General features: G+C 44.1%; 1 protein-coding gene across 6 annotated transcripts in view; it reads left to right on the top strand.

Annotated features, from left to right (window-relative positions):
- Positions 1-13,884, top strand: part of DDAH1 (dimethylarginine dimethylaminohydrolase 1) — a 122,092-nt gene that overhangs the window by 59,905 nt on the left and 48,303 nt on the right. Inside the window, exon 1 of one of the 6 annotated variants that reach the window (XM_028732893.2) lies at positions 4,048-4,488. The exons of the other annotated variants lie outside the window; for them this stretch is intronic. Coding sequence (XP_028588726.2) covers positions 4,174-4,488 — 315 coding nt within the window. The 5' untranslated portion in view covers positions 4,048-4,173. Of the gene's footprint in view, positions 1-4,047; positions 4,489-13,884 lie in introns of those variants that run through there. 6 annotated transcript variants of the gene reach the window in all.

Raw genomic sequence — 13,884 nt, forward strand, 5'->3', positions numbered from 1 at the left:
AAGGAGCAAGGGTTTTTGGTGATGGCCATGGGGCTATGGATTGACTTACTGGATGCTTATTAAAGTGCATCCCTGATAAATGAATTTGTGAGCTGAATTTGTCAGCCGTTTGGATTTTTTTCTTGTTTGAAAATTTGTTTTTATTACTGATGGTTGCTATGATTTTAACTGCGGTTGTAAGCCACCTTGTGCTGCTATAGGATATACATATTTTAAAGTAAATAAAGAGTAACTTGGTTCTGACTCCATGTCTTACCAAGTGACCAGAACAGGCTCATACTAACCATTAGAAATCCATATTTGTCATGCACAAACAAGGCAGTGTTTCAGAGTTGGCTGACATCTTGCCGTCCACTAGGTTTTTCCTTTCTACTTCGCCTGCAGAAAAGGTTGACTCTTCGCTGTGCAACACGTTTTGTTGGGATTCACTGTGCAACACATTTAGTTGGGATTTAGTCATTAGCAATTTTCAGGAAATAAATCAACATTTTCCAAGGTGGACCGTTCAAGAGGAATAAATATTACTTTCCCCTCATGTGTCAGGTGAGGTCTGTTTAAAAAGAGTCAGTCATAGCAGAAAGCTTTATTGACAGTGTCAAGTCAGGTTCCTGTTGCGGTAAAAATGTCGAATTCAGCCTTGGGAATATTTAGAAAAGGGACTGAAAACAAAACTTCCAAGCGTTATTGCGCCTTTGAAGAGATTTGTGGAAATACATACAAAGCCCTAGATGACAGCACCATGCCAAGCCACATTTGGAATATAAGTATATCTTATTGTGCTAGACTCTGTGCATTCACAGTGCCTCTGAACATTGCCTGTTCTCTCTAGTTACATAGGATACACAGGATTTGCTGTCAAAACTGGTTTCTAAACAATCACCATTGGCAGCCGGTCCCCCCTCCCCTTCTTCTCTGCCTAGCTGTCAGTTTTGCTGACACTGCTATTCATCTGAATGTAGAAAACGGGGGCAGACAAAATGCCAGGTTAATTTAACCGCATTGGGTGACATAGACATACCCCATGACTCTTCTAAGGATCTTTTCATGTGACAACTTTTTATCACCTGAATTGTTAGAACAGGAAGGTGAACAGGGTGCGCCTCAGAGGAAGGCTGGTGCTAGGGTGGTAGCTTTGATCCTGCAAGTTCATTTGAACTGGAAACAATTGGAATGCAGATCCACTATATCATTTGAAGGTGACAGTAAAGCTGATTCTGTAATGTGACACTTGCAAATTATCTCTGCCTGGAAGTGCGCCTAGAAATGGCTGTGGCACAGAATGACAGACAGTTTCTAGTTGCGGTGATAGCTTCAGTTCTTCCTGAAGGATCTTCCAGCTTCAATCTGTAATATCTGTGAGCTGGTTCAGACAGCAATGTTAACTGTCCACATTTGTTTGTAGGTAATGGCCATGCCCATGGTTGTGCTTGTGTTTCTTCCAGCTTCTGTTGTGATGGTCCAGGATTACTTGGTCCACACATTCTGTCTGCCCTCATGAGCATAAATGTGGGGATATTTAAGACTGCTCACATAGGCAATTACTATTTCATCTATGCTGCCTATCTGGGTTTAAATGGTGGTGGGAATATCTTGTCCCACTAATTTTGGGAGAAAGAAGTGATTGTTTGAGGTTACACCATAATTTATGCAAAGTTCATGTAGGGTGAACAGCAGGTTACCAGTGCTGTGGGTGTGTGGTTTTCAAGCATGAAAATTATACAGTGGAAAGAGTTAAACTATCCCTCTACCTAGTTCTGATTTTAGTTTGTGGGGTCTTCTTTCCTGATACCAATGTTTTGAAAGAAACTAGGGAAATCTTAGTCATGGATCTCACATATATTTAAACCATAACTGGGATTCTAAGTAACAAGGCTGCCTTTGCAGCCCAAAGGAAACTGTTCATTATCTTTGGGGTCACTTGGAATGGAAAACTCACCTGCCAAGTTACTCTTTCAAGCAATCCGCCCCCCACTTCCATTTCTGAAAAGCTCAGTTTGGGGAAAATAACTGAATACTGAAAGGGCATTTGAGACAGTGGGGGAGGGTTGAGCACCTCCTCTCACCTACTGGTTCATCTCTGCAAGTGCCCCCCTCAGTCCCCACAATATGGTTATGAAGGAATCATAGGATTGGAAAATACATGTTTCCAACATGTCTTGTCTGGCCTTTTGATATAAGAATTGGTGCTCCTCACCTTTGCTTTTAAGTCAGACTATTTGTCTGCTACACAGATAGCATGGCTATCTCCTTAGATATCCAAAGTTAGAAAGTAGCCTGTAAAGTATAACTTGAAATCTCATATCCAAGCTTTAAACTCTTGTACCCAGGCAGCTCTTTGACAAAATTCTAAACATTTGTTTTCAAATTTTAATCTGCAGTGAGGGAGAGATTTCCTAGATTGCTTAATGAATGAATGAATGAATGAATGAATGGTTGAATTAATGAATGAAATCTACTTGTTCACAGCCAATGGAAGTCACAATATGCACTTTGTTTTAACTTATTTGCTGTGCAGAGCGCTTGCAGTTCTTACTCTCACCAACTCTCTGAATTAGGTCACTCCTTATTACGGTGTCTAATTAATGCAGGCACTTTGGAACAAAATAATTATTATGTGTTTACACACGGGGACATGAAGTTCAGGCTTTGTCAAACCCATCCTCTGAGTCCAGAGTCCATGGCTTTAGGTAAATGGTCAATCCATGTCTCTCCAGCCCGTATTCAAGACTATGTACACATTAGCAGCTTGAAATGCCATGAGCTCATCCCACCCCTGACCCCCCGCTGTGTTTCAAGTTGCATTCTTACATCACTGTACTCGATGTCCTTACCTAACTCTCCTGCACATGTGCAATGCCTGACTGAACTGTACACACCTCAGCTTAATTGGGGCTTCCATTTTCTAATTGGATGGAAGCTGGTTTCAGGGAAAGCATATCAGACAGCTGCAGGATACATATGGATTGTGGCTAACATAACAAAGCCTAACACTTTATCCAGGAGGCGATACTGCAGATCGCTGAGGTCAATGTACAAGAAAGTTGTGAGATCCAATTGTCCCCCACAACTGAAATAATTTTCTTCTGGTCACAGTGCAAAAGGTCTCTTCTTCTGCAATATTTTATATATTGAAACACACTTATCAACTTTCTTTCACCTCTTTTCCAGCTAGGCAATACCACCACCAACATCCCTTAAAAAGGCATGCACTGAAACACCTTTATGAGCTAGGGGACTCTTCAGTCACAAGTCCAGTTATGCATACCTTGTAGCCAACCATACTGTAGGACATATATTTTTCATCATCCCTCAGTTGAAAATAGGTGTATTTTGTTTTGCATTATGTGAAAGAAAAGTTCTCTTACACTGAGGGACTAGAGAGCCAGATGCTAGAATTATGGGGTATCTTTTAGCTGACATCCACTGCCATAGAATTTTATAAAGAGGAAAGATCACCTAGCAAATCTTGAAAGTTACTTCATCCCACTTTGCAGAGCAAATTTATTTTAGCTCAACCTAATCACCAGACTCTCCTTACTAGAGGGAAAGTGAGGTGTGTGCAGGCATCACAAGAAACTGCCTTCTTCTCAACTCACCTGCAGCCCTCCGAGAGAAGAAGCAGAACACTGCTAAGTCTGGTTCCAGCCTAAGCTGTCTTCTGCTGGAGAACCTATGTGAAAACTTGGTGGGGAAAACATACCTAACGTTTTCTGCATTCTGTACCCGGTTATCAGGTAGAAGCTTATTCCGGGCTCACACTCTCTTATTGCTGCTGGTGGTGTTAAGAACGGATCCCTTGGACAGAGGCGGTTGGCGGGTATGTCCAAGGCCAAGGTTTCCCCAAGGTTGTAAATCAGCGCACAGGTAATTTCTGCCGCCTCGAGCCAATCGGATGCCCCGACCAAAGCGCCCAGCCAATGGACGGTCCCCGGGATGCAGGACTGCGATGAGGCTAGCGTGGCCAATCCGAAGCGGTTTCGGCTCCTCGCGCTAGCCCACCTCCTCCTGTTCTGAGGCGGTGGGGAGGGCGCTTCAGCTGGTGGTGGGAGGGAAAGCGGAGGGGAGGTGGGGGAAGCTTGGCAGCGCCGGAGCCAGACGAGAAGGCGGGCTGTGGTGGTGCCTCCTGCTCTTGCCGCGGCTGCCCTCCTCTTCCTCTCTCTCGCTCTCCCCAACATGGCAGGGCTGGGCAGCGCCGGCGGCGGCGCCTCCGCCTTCGGGCGCTGCACGCACGCCTTGGTGCGGGCTCTGCCCGAGTCCCTGTGCCAGCAGGCGCTGAGGCGCGAGAAGGGCAAGGAGGTGGACTTGGCGCGCGCCGAGCGCGAGCACCAGCTCTACGTCGGGGTGCTGAAGAGCAAGCTGGGGCTGCAGGTGCTCGAGCTGCCCGCCGACGAGAGCCTGCCCGACTGCGTCTTCGTCGAGGACGTGGCCGTCGTGTGCGAGGAGACGGCTCTCCTCACGCGCCCGGGCGCGCCCAGCCGGAGGAAAGAGGTACCGGGGCGGGGCGCGCTGTGAGGGGGCGACTGAGGAGGGAGGGAGCGCCTCTCTCTCTCTCTCTCCGTGTATGTGTGAGTGTGACTCCCCCCCCCCCAACCAACACCTCTAGGGCGGGGGCCGCTGCAACTTCCCACCGTGGCCAAAGGAGTGTGGAGAGCGGGAAAGCGGGTTGGGTGGGAGAAGAAGCGCCTTGGTGGGGGCGGCAGCATCTTGGGATGGGCCGGCAGAGCGTTGGCAGGCTGCGCTTTCCTCTCAGCCGGACCTGAAGGGGAAGGTCGGGGTGGGAAGCGCGCCCGGCGAGGAGCGAGGGGCTCCTGGGCGCAGCAGGCTGCTGCTGCCGCCGCCTCCTCGCGCGCTGGGTGTGGGGAGTGCGGTACTGTAAGGCGTGGCCGGCTGTGCTGGGAGGAGGGAGAGATGCTGGAGGAAGAAGATGCTCAGCACCAAGGCAGCCTCCTCTCTCGTTCCTCGTGAACTCTGAAGCCTTCCCATCCTCGCCCGTCTTTCACCAAGCCAGCACAATATTGCAGATTGGGAGAAAAAGTAGATCTGAATGAGCTTTTGGGGTTGGGGCATGAATCAGTTTTCAGTCGTGGGGCACACAGATGCGTTCTGGCAGGGTGCTTCTTTTAGAAATAATTGGCTGGACTGAAAAGATAATCTCGTTCCTTTCTTTGCGCCTTCTACCCTGCCCGCAATTTTAGAAGGGACAGCTTTTTGTTTATTATAAATGGGCAGGTTCTTTTCGGAAGTAGTAATGGCTCCAAATGAAACCACAGCAGGTTTCTTTTTAATGAAGCCGGATCAAGAGTGATGCTCATCACGTTTGCCAGGAATAATTAGAAACAACAACCACAGGAAACTTCACAGGTGCAAGGAATAAAAGGTACACTTCCATGCACTGGGGGAAAGTTGGCCATGAATATTGCTTGGAAGAGATATCTTTGTATTCCGAGTAGGTTATTTAAAGCACAGGTGCATGTGCCTTTGGAAGAACAGCAGAACGTAGACGACATCTTTCACATTGATGTATAGGTATCTTTGTGGGGAGGGAAGTATCCCCATTCACTTTATTAGGTGAACAGTTACCGTACTTAGCCTTCCACACCAGTATATATTTCCTTTTGGTGTTTCTTCCTAAAAATCTGTAGTTTGGTGCAGTTTTCCCAACAGGTTTCACGCCACTGGTAATTTAAATGGCATCTTACAGCACAAGTCAGCGCATGATTACTTTGGAGAGAGTCCCATTGTGTTAAGTGGGTCTTGCTCTCAGGTGAGTGCAGGGCTGTCATGCTCTGTTCTCTTTCAGGTGAGAGACCACAAGCTCTCAGACATTTCTTTCTGTTGCGAAAAGACTCTGATAGAAATTGAATTTATCCTGGACAAAGTGGTGAATTCCACATGTAAACATTCAACATTCCATGCATAAGTTCCATCCATTTTTATTTAGGGCACAATCCAAACTCGCACATGCACATCGTGCTGCAAGGGCTTTGCAAAGCGGCAGACCTATTGCTGCATCTGCAGCTCTACAGCTCACACAACCAGCAGTGGAAGGTCAGGGGCAAGATGACCAAGCCTGATGTGGACCTGATGGCATTGCCCAATGGTGGTGAGACTGGCTTGGGAATCCAGTGGATCCTGGGCCAGCTCAGTCCCATCTCTCCCCACCTTTGAAATGTCCCGTTTTGGGGTCTTTTGCCCACTGACAACTCTTCCGCTCACCTGCACAGTCAGTTACCTGGCAGAAGGCCAGTTCATTAAGGAAAGCTGAGCAAGGGTATATCTCCACCTAATCCAACCTTCTCTCTACCAGCTCAGCAATAGTTTCAGTTGCTCTCTACTTTACATACAGTTTGCTATTTCAACATATCCCAACAAAAAAGTATTGGTGTAAAATGCCCCGGTATATAGTCCACATTCAAATCTAAACCATCCTGCAGCTACCACTAATAATAATAATTAATCCCACATTTTAAATAACATAATTAAGCAACAACAAATAAAACTATATGCATGAATAAATAATCACAAAAGTAAATTATTTATGAAACTTAATTGCAGTATATATTGTCTAGAAAATTTGAATGGTAATACAAAATAATACAGTGGTACCTCTGGTTAAGAACTTAATTCGTTCCGGAGGTCCGTTCTTAACCTGAAACTGTTCTTAACCTGAAGCACCACTTTAGCTAATGGGGCCTCCCACTGCTGCCGCGCCACTGGCATGCGATTTCTGTTCTCATCCTGAAGTAAAGTTCTTAACCCGAGGTACTACTTCCGGGTTAGCAGAGTCTGTAACGTGAAGAGTTTGTAACCTGAGGTACCACTGTACTGGAAGAATTTCAGCAGCACACCCTTCTCGTTGTTTTGGCATTTTTGCTGCTGTTGGAATGATCCTTCCTCTCCTTCCTGCATACTCTTCTGGGGGGGGGGGGTTCTCCTGACCCTCCAGAGTGGGAGAGGGAAGGAAAGTCCCATTGCCATCGAGGAAGACCTTGCAACTGACATCCACTAGTGTTAGTTGAATCCATCCCACAGTCTCCAAAATTATTCACCTGCACAGTAATTACACAACGCTAATCTAACCATACAACCTCCACATATCCAATCACTCATCAACCATGTAACAACCCCAACATCATTCTATCCATTCAATTCACACTTCAATAAATTAAAAAAACCCTCCCAACCTTCAACTCACCAAGAGTCCTGTGCAAAGAATTAGGTCCACTCAATAAGAACAGCTCAATAACAGCAGAAAAAAGCAAACTAATAACTTATGCATTTCAACCCTATCTCTCACCTGGAGCAATACAAACACTCTTTGCCACCTTCTTAACCTAGAGAGCCCAGTCCCTTCCCCACAGGCAGATTGCTCACCCAGATGCAGCCACCAACACTCTTGATGCTCACCACTTCGCAGGGATCATCCCTATCAGCCAGACAAAAACAAAGACAAATCTCTTTTAACAATGCCTCAGGAACACTGAATCAATAAGCAGGTGTGAGGACTCTGAAGTGGAAACCCAAAAGGGACGGACCTCTTTGGTGTTTTCCTGCGGTGCCGGTCACTGCACTGCAGTAATCTTGCTTTTTTAGATCTATGGGCAGATGGTGCTTGGCTGCCCAGAGCCCTCTCAGCCACCACCACGCTTCCAGCTGGTTCTGCTGCAGCTGTAGAACTTTGCAGACAGATGAGAGACTATTGGGAGCCCAAGTGTGGGGGCTGGCAATGGCAATATTTTTTTCTCTCCCAGTCTCTTTCCTCTACCTTAGCACAAACAAACAAAAGGTCAGTGTTCTTCCAATGTGTAATTTTCAAATGTATATTTGCACTTTATATAGAAAGAATGCTCAAACTATTGAGATATATATATTCACAAACTGCGCCCCCCTATATAAGCTTTGTTGATTTGTTTGTATATACAAATACATCTTTCCATTTCTTCCTCCATAATCTTGTAGAGATGTGTGATTTTTAGACCCAGTGGAGTAGACAGTTTGGGCAGAACCTGAGTTCTAAGTTTTAAATGATGATGATAATACGCGACCTAAAGTTTGCTTTTGTTTTCAGCAATGTTTTATTAACATGAAGTCCAAGTGCATTATATTCTGCCCTGTTAAATTTTCTCATATAGCCCATGAGTTGTAATTGGTTTCCAGGACAGAAGACAGTCATGTCAAGAACCACCTCTGCAATCCATTCAGACAGGCAGGGATAAGACCAGTGAGCCAGAAAATGAAATAAAAGCAGTCAGCAGAGTCTGATTTGGGAAATGGCTGAAATGGATTAGCTGCTAAGGGGAGGAAAAACCAGGCTGCTAAATACAACAAAAATCTACCATGGAGTACTGATTACTGTATATTGGGAAATAAATGTATTGCATTTAAATGCACTTAGGTACTATGGAAATCTTCAGCACATATTTGCAGGAATGTGTCTGTGATTTTAGTAGGATGTGGTTATATCAGTAATTTCTAAACTGTGTTCTGGTGCATAGTAATATGTTTCAGGAGACTGCTTGGAATAAATAAATAAAATAAAGTAGTTGCAGTGAGAAATGCATTAATTATATAATTAAATGCCCAAAATACACCACCACCACCACAACAACAGTCCCCAACACATACAATGCTGTCCGCTGCATTTCTGTTCTGGGCTTGCCTATATTCCAACAGCCTCTACTAGGAGTAGGTAATTTTGCCACATCATATTAGGTCATTCATTCACTACTAAAGCACAAAGTGGTAGAATTCTCATTGCCATGAGTGGCTGCCTGCTACATCTCTGCATGAGTCACTGATCTTAGGTTTTCCTTCTTCCGATCACCAGGTACCCCTAGAAATGTGATTCATGCAGAAATGCGAGGGTTAGATTAACTCTATTTAAGGTGGGATATGTTACTCATCGGACGTGGGTGGTGCTGTGGGTTAAACCACAGAGCCTAGGACTTGCTGATCAGAAGGTCAGCGGCTCGAATCCCTGTGACGGGGTGAGCTCCTGTTGCTCGGTCCCTGCTCCTGCCAACCTAGCAGTTCGAAAGCACGTTTGAAAGTGCAAGTAGATAAATAGGCACCACTCCGGCGGGAAGGTAAACTGCGTTTCCGTGCGCTGCTCTGGTTCGCCAGAAGCAGCTTAGTCATGCTGGCCACATGACCCGGAAGCTGTACGCCGGCTCTCTTGGCCAATAAAGCGAGATGAGCGCCGCAACCCCAGAGTCGGTCACAACTGGACCTAAGGGTCAGGGGTGCCTTTACCTTTACTTTAGGGAAGAGCTGCTGCTCAGCGATGCAGCACATGTGGTTCCCTCTTCTCGTCTATTGTTGCCACAAACTAGAGGGAAGCGAGTGAAAAGGAGGGAGGAGCAATGAGTTTTCCAGAGCATTAAGAATAACCTTCCTGTAATTAAATTGCTGTGATATATTAACCTAGTTTCTTTGTAAGATAGCAGAACATGCATATATTGTAGTAAGAGATTCATTATTTTTCATGTTTAAAATGTAAATTAAAAATATTAGATTTATGTTTGATTAGATTAGCGCAACTAGGATATTCAAGGGTATTTCAATCTGTTCTGCATCCCACCAGGTTCCTGCACAGTGGGAAAATGAGACTTTTTTATTATTATTATCAGACTGGTATTTAATAAACAGGTGCAAGTGATTTATTGTTGCAGTGGGAGCCTTATGTTCGGAAACGACTGATTTAAAACTTTAAGTATTTAAGTTTAAGTATAAAGAGGAAAGATTGGTGACATAATAGAATGAACTTAATAATTAGAAATGAGATTTGAAAGAGGGTAAGGATTTGCTGTTTCTAATTGGGTAAAGAGGAACACAAAAAAGGGAGGCGTGAGGAAGTCAAGAAAGGAAGTTAATTAAGTATGATTTCAAAAGCTGGAGTTTTTATGTTTTGTATCTGGTTGGGTGGAATTTTTCTTTACTGTATTCTATTTTGATCTGTTCTATGTGTACTTTTGATTATGTTTTATTTCTTTTTACTTTCTTTTTACTTTTGTGGTGGTTATGTGCCTTTCTTTCTTTTTTTGTAAAAACCTAATAAATATATTTTTAAAAAATTAAAAATAAAACTTTAAATCTTATCTGGCATTTGGCTTTTGCCAAACCTGCTTGGCGATAGATCTCTCTCAGTTCCCTCATATGTCTCCTGAAACTTCCCACTGCTTATGGGTGTCCAGTGGAGAAGGGAGATGTTGGTAACAAATTGAAAAGAACCACACAAATAGTAACATGCATAAAGTTCAGTGTGTAACAAGTTCAGTTAGTGAAATTGATGCTTTCTTTTAAAGGCTAACTTTTAGGTAATAAATTAATGGAAAGTAAACTGCTGGCTAAGTGCTAAAGTGATGGACTTGGACCTAGAAATCAAAGGCTTCAAATTCCCTTTTAAGCATTTTCTTGGGTCAGAGCTATTTGGGAATGTTGCTGTCTCCATTCTACTTACTTTCTCATCTGTGAAACAGTTGACAATAGAAACTTGCTCTGCAAAGAAGGTTGAATGGAGGGTGTGCTGAATTTCAGTTTGTGCTTGCGGCAGAAGCACCCACCTGCTTTTTTTAGGGTATTCTCAAACAAACATTTTGCCCACAGTGGAGCACAGGTTGCAATCACCAAGCTGAACAATTCTAGTGGAAACAGGTTGTCTGGACAATATAAATAGTCTGTGTCCATTGGAGAAAGGGGAATCTGTTTGTCTGAATTTACACCAAGGGTTTTTTTACCCACAATTCATGACAATTCTGCTATAGTACTGTTTTCAACCATTGCAACTGGAGAGAGCAACAACTATAGTGATGGTGAGGGGTGATGTAAAAGAAAAAGAGTCCAGTCCACAGAGGAGTTTTGGCATTGTTTAAGCCACTTGGAGATTATTTGGTCGAAAAGCAGGTATAAATATTTAAAGTAAATGAATTAATTGATGGTTCTTGGGTTAGACAACAGATAGTCCAGCTCTGACTGGAGCCAAACCCTGATGAGTCCTGTGGTTTAGGTTGTCATGTTGATCAAAGACAGCAATTTTACAGCAATTCTTGTAAAAAGTTGTCTATGTTTTTGAGTTCTGAAATCTGCAGATTTTATTTTAAATGAAATTGGTTGATTTAATCTGTTTCAAGGAAGATGATTTATCAGCTTAAAATTTTGTGATTGGTTGGCAGCTCTATTGTGTATATACAGATGCAATATCAGTTCAATCTCAAGGAGTCTCACTAAAAAAGGAAACAGGATGTGCTATTATTATATATACACCGTTACACCTTTGGTTCTCTGTTAATTTGAACAGCAGCCCAATTCCAAAATGTCCAATAACCCATGGAAAAGCTAAGCACTCCAAAGGGTTGAAGCCCACCCCCCATGCCGTTACCACTTTTACAGCCTGATCCTACTCAGAAGCAAGGCCTATTTACTTCAGTGGTGCTTACTCTCAAGTTAGTCTGCCTGTGGTTACAACACTGGGATTTCAAAGGCAGACTTGATGTTCGGGGGGGGGGGGGGATTTCCAAAAGGTGGTGCTTTGTCCTGAATCTTAGGAAAGTCATCGTATTGTATAACTGGATATGTTATTTGAAACATTGGGTGACTGCTAAAAACATGTTTTTTTCTCCTTTCCCCCATAATGTGTTGGATTTCTTACCTGGTTTTGTGAAGAAGAGGAGTGCAAAGAGGGGGGGGGGAACAGTAGAGATGACTTCAAGTGGATGGTGTTAACATAATTTGTATTATAACACGTTCTAAAGAAAACAGTTCAATATAATGCAGATTATAAGTTTTACATGATTGTTTATGTAATTTGAAAAGGCAGATCTCGCCAGGCCCCACCTAACTTCAATCCTTTTGAGGCTGCAGGTCCAGATACACTGGTTCCAGATTTGAACTCACCTGGTGGGACTAGGGTGCTCTGTTTCTGTTCTATTAGCCTTTACTGAAGATGGAGATTCTTAGGTGAGCTGCAAGCTTAAATTGCGTGTGCCAAACCTTCAACATTTAGGGTTTTTTTGAGTGCTAGTAGTGTCACATGAGGGAAAAGAGAAGAAGAAGTGGACCCAAGTACCTCAACTCAGTCTCTGCAGCCTTTCATTTGATGTTATACTAGGAAGCATCCATTCTGAGGACAGCTTTAAATGGATTAAGTAGTACTACTCAGAACTGTGATATGTGTGATGCAGTTTGTGAAGTTTATCATATGTCCTGAAAGCTCTGTGCCAAGAGATGATTAAGAATAAGATTGTTAATAAGAAAAAAACTAATGAAAGTGTTGGCCATATGCTAACTTCCCTATCATTAATTAGAATAATTAACTTCTTTACATTTCACATTAGTAGCAGCAAGTAGCTCCAGTCACTGGCAGATCATTTAAAATAGACTCTCTGCTGCACAACTGGCTGTGGTCCATTAGTAGTTCCATGGGGAATTAGCACTTTACAGTAGATCAAACCCAAGAGATGCAAACTCAGGCTGAAATGTTCTATTATCATTTTGCACTATTTATGTCCAAGCTTAAGTATACCAGTATGTACACTTGGTGGAATGTGTGTGTCTCTATTTCCCCCTCTGTTGCATTTAGACATTACTATGCTCTTGCTCTTTTCCCTGTTTCAGCTAGGAGGCAGGCTTCTAAAACCATTTAAAAAGCAGTAATGGAACATACCAGCCTAGAAAAACCTGCAGGGCAGGGGAACCTTGGAAAATGGCTCAGTTCATTCCAAATCCAATTCAGACACTGTCACACTCCCTATGATATAATCAGGAGTGTAACAGAGTCTCACTCTCCCCTCAACCTACAAGATGCAGAAGTCCTCTGCATGGAGAAAAGGATACCTGTACGTAAGCTAACCCTGACAAGTAGACCAATTCCTGAAGTAACATTGATGGCCTTACAGCTATGTTCTGTGTGGGGCTGGAGAGGCTCAGGCTCACTGGCGGATGAAGAAAAGTGTGGGGGGAGCGCCCTGCCCCCAGCAGCATGATCACGACAGGGTGCCATCGCGGCTTCCCTCCCGCCCGTGCTGGGTGCCCCGCCTCCGCAGGCAACGTGCCACACCCCTGTGGGCGGCACGCCCCGCCCCCACCTGCTCTCCGCCCCCCAGAGTGCCAGAGCATGAAGCTCCGCCACTCCTCAGGCTTAAAAGCCTTCAGCTCTAGCAACCGAATGCTAGAACTGTGCCTTTGTGCTATGTGGCTGTTGGCTCTGGCTAACTAGTTATTAACATCAGAGTCAGCAGACTTTTTCAGCAGGGGAGCTAGTCCACTGTCCCTCAGACTTTGTGGTGGGCCAGACTATATTTTGGGGGGTAATGAACCAATTCCTATGCCCCGCAAATAACCTAGAGATGCATTTTAAATAAAAGCACACATTCTACTCATGTAAAAACAGCAGGCAGGCCCCACAAATAACCCAGAGATGCATTTTAAATAAAAGGACACATTCTACTCATGTAAAAGCACGCTGATTCCCAGACCATCCACAGGCCGGATTTAGAAGGTGATTGGGCCAGATCCAGCCCCGAGGCCTTAGTTTGCCTACCCATGTGTTAACTGAACACTGCCTCCCTTATTGGTCTTTGGACTTGCTTCACACTTCCTTCAGGCTTTGTATCTCTTATTTGTCCTTATGGGAGTTATTGATCCTGTGTGTGTTTTGCGCAGGTGTGTGTCCGGGTGTTGTTCATTCATAGCAAGGGAAGACTGAGTGTCTGATTTACTTGTTTGCATTTACATAGCATCATCTATATTCTCTCTTTAGAAAGAACAACTATCATAGGTCCCCACTACCAGGGGCTTACGGCTTATGGTGAACAGATCCTCTGTAATTTCCATGAGGGCAGTTTTTTGTGGGGTGCAGGGGTAAAAAGCTGGTTTGAAGGGTTGTGT

The sequence above is a fragment of the Podarcis muralis genome, chromosome 5, assembly GCF_964188315.1.
Source record: "Podarcis muralis chromosome 5, rPodMur119.hap1.1, whole genome shotgun sequence".
Taxonomy (NCBI): Eukaryota; Metazoa; Chordata; class Lepidosauria; order Squamata; family Lacertidae; genus Podarcis; species Podarcis muralis.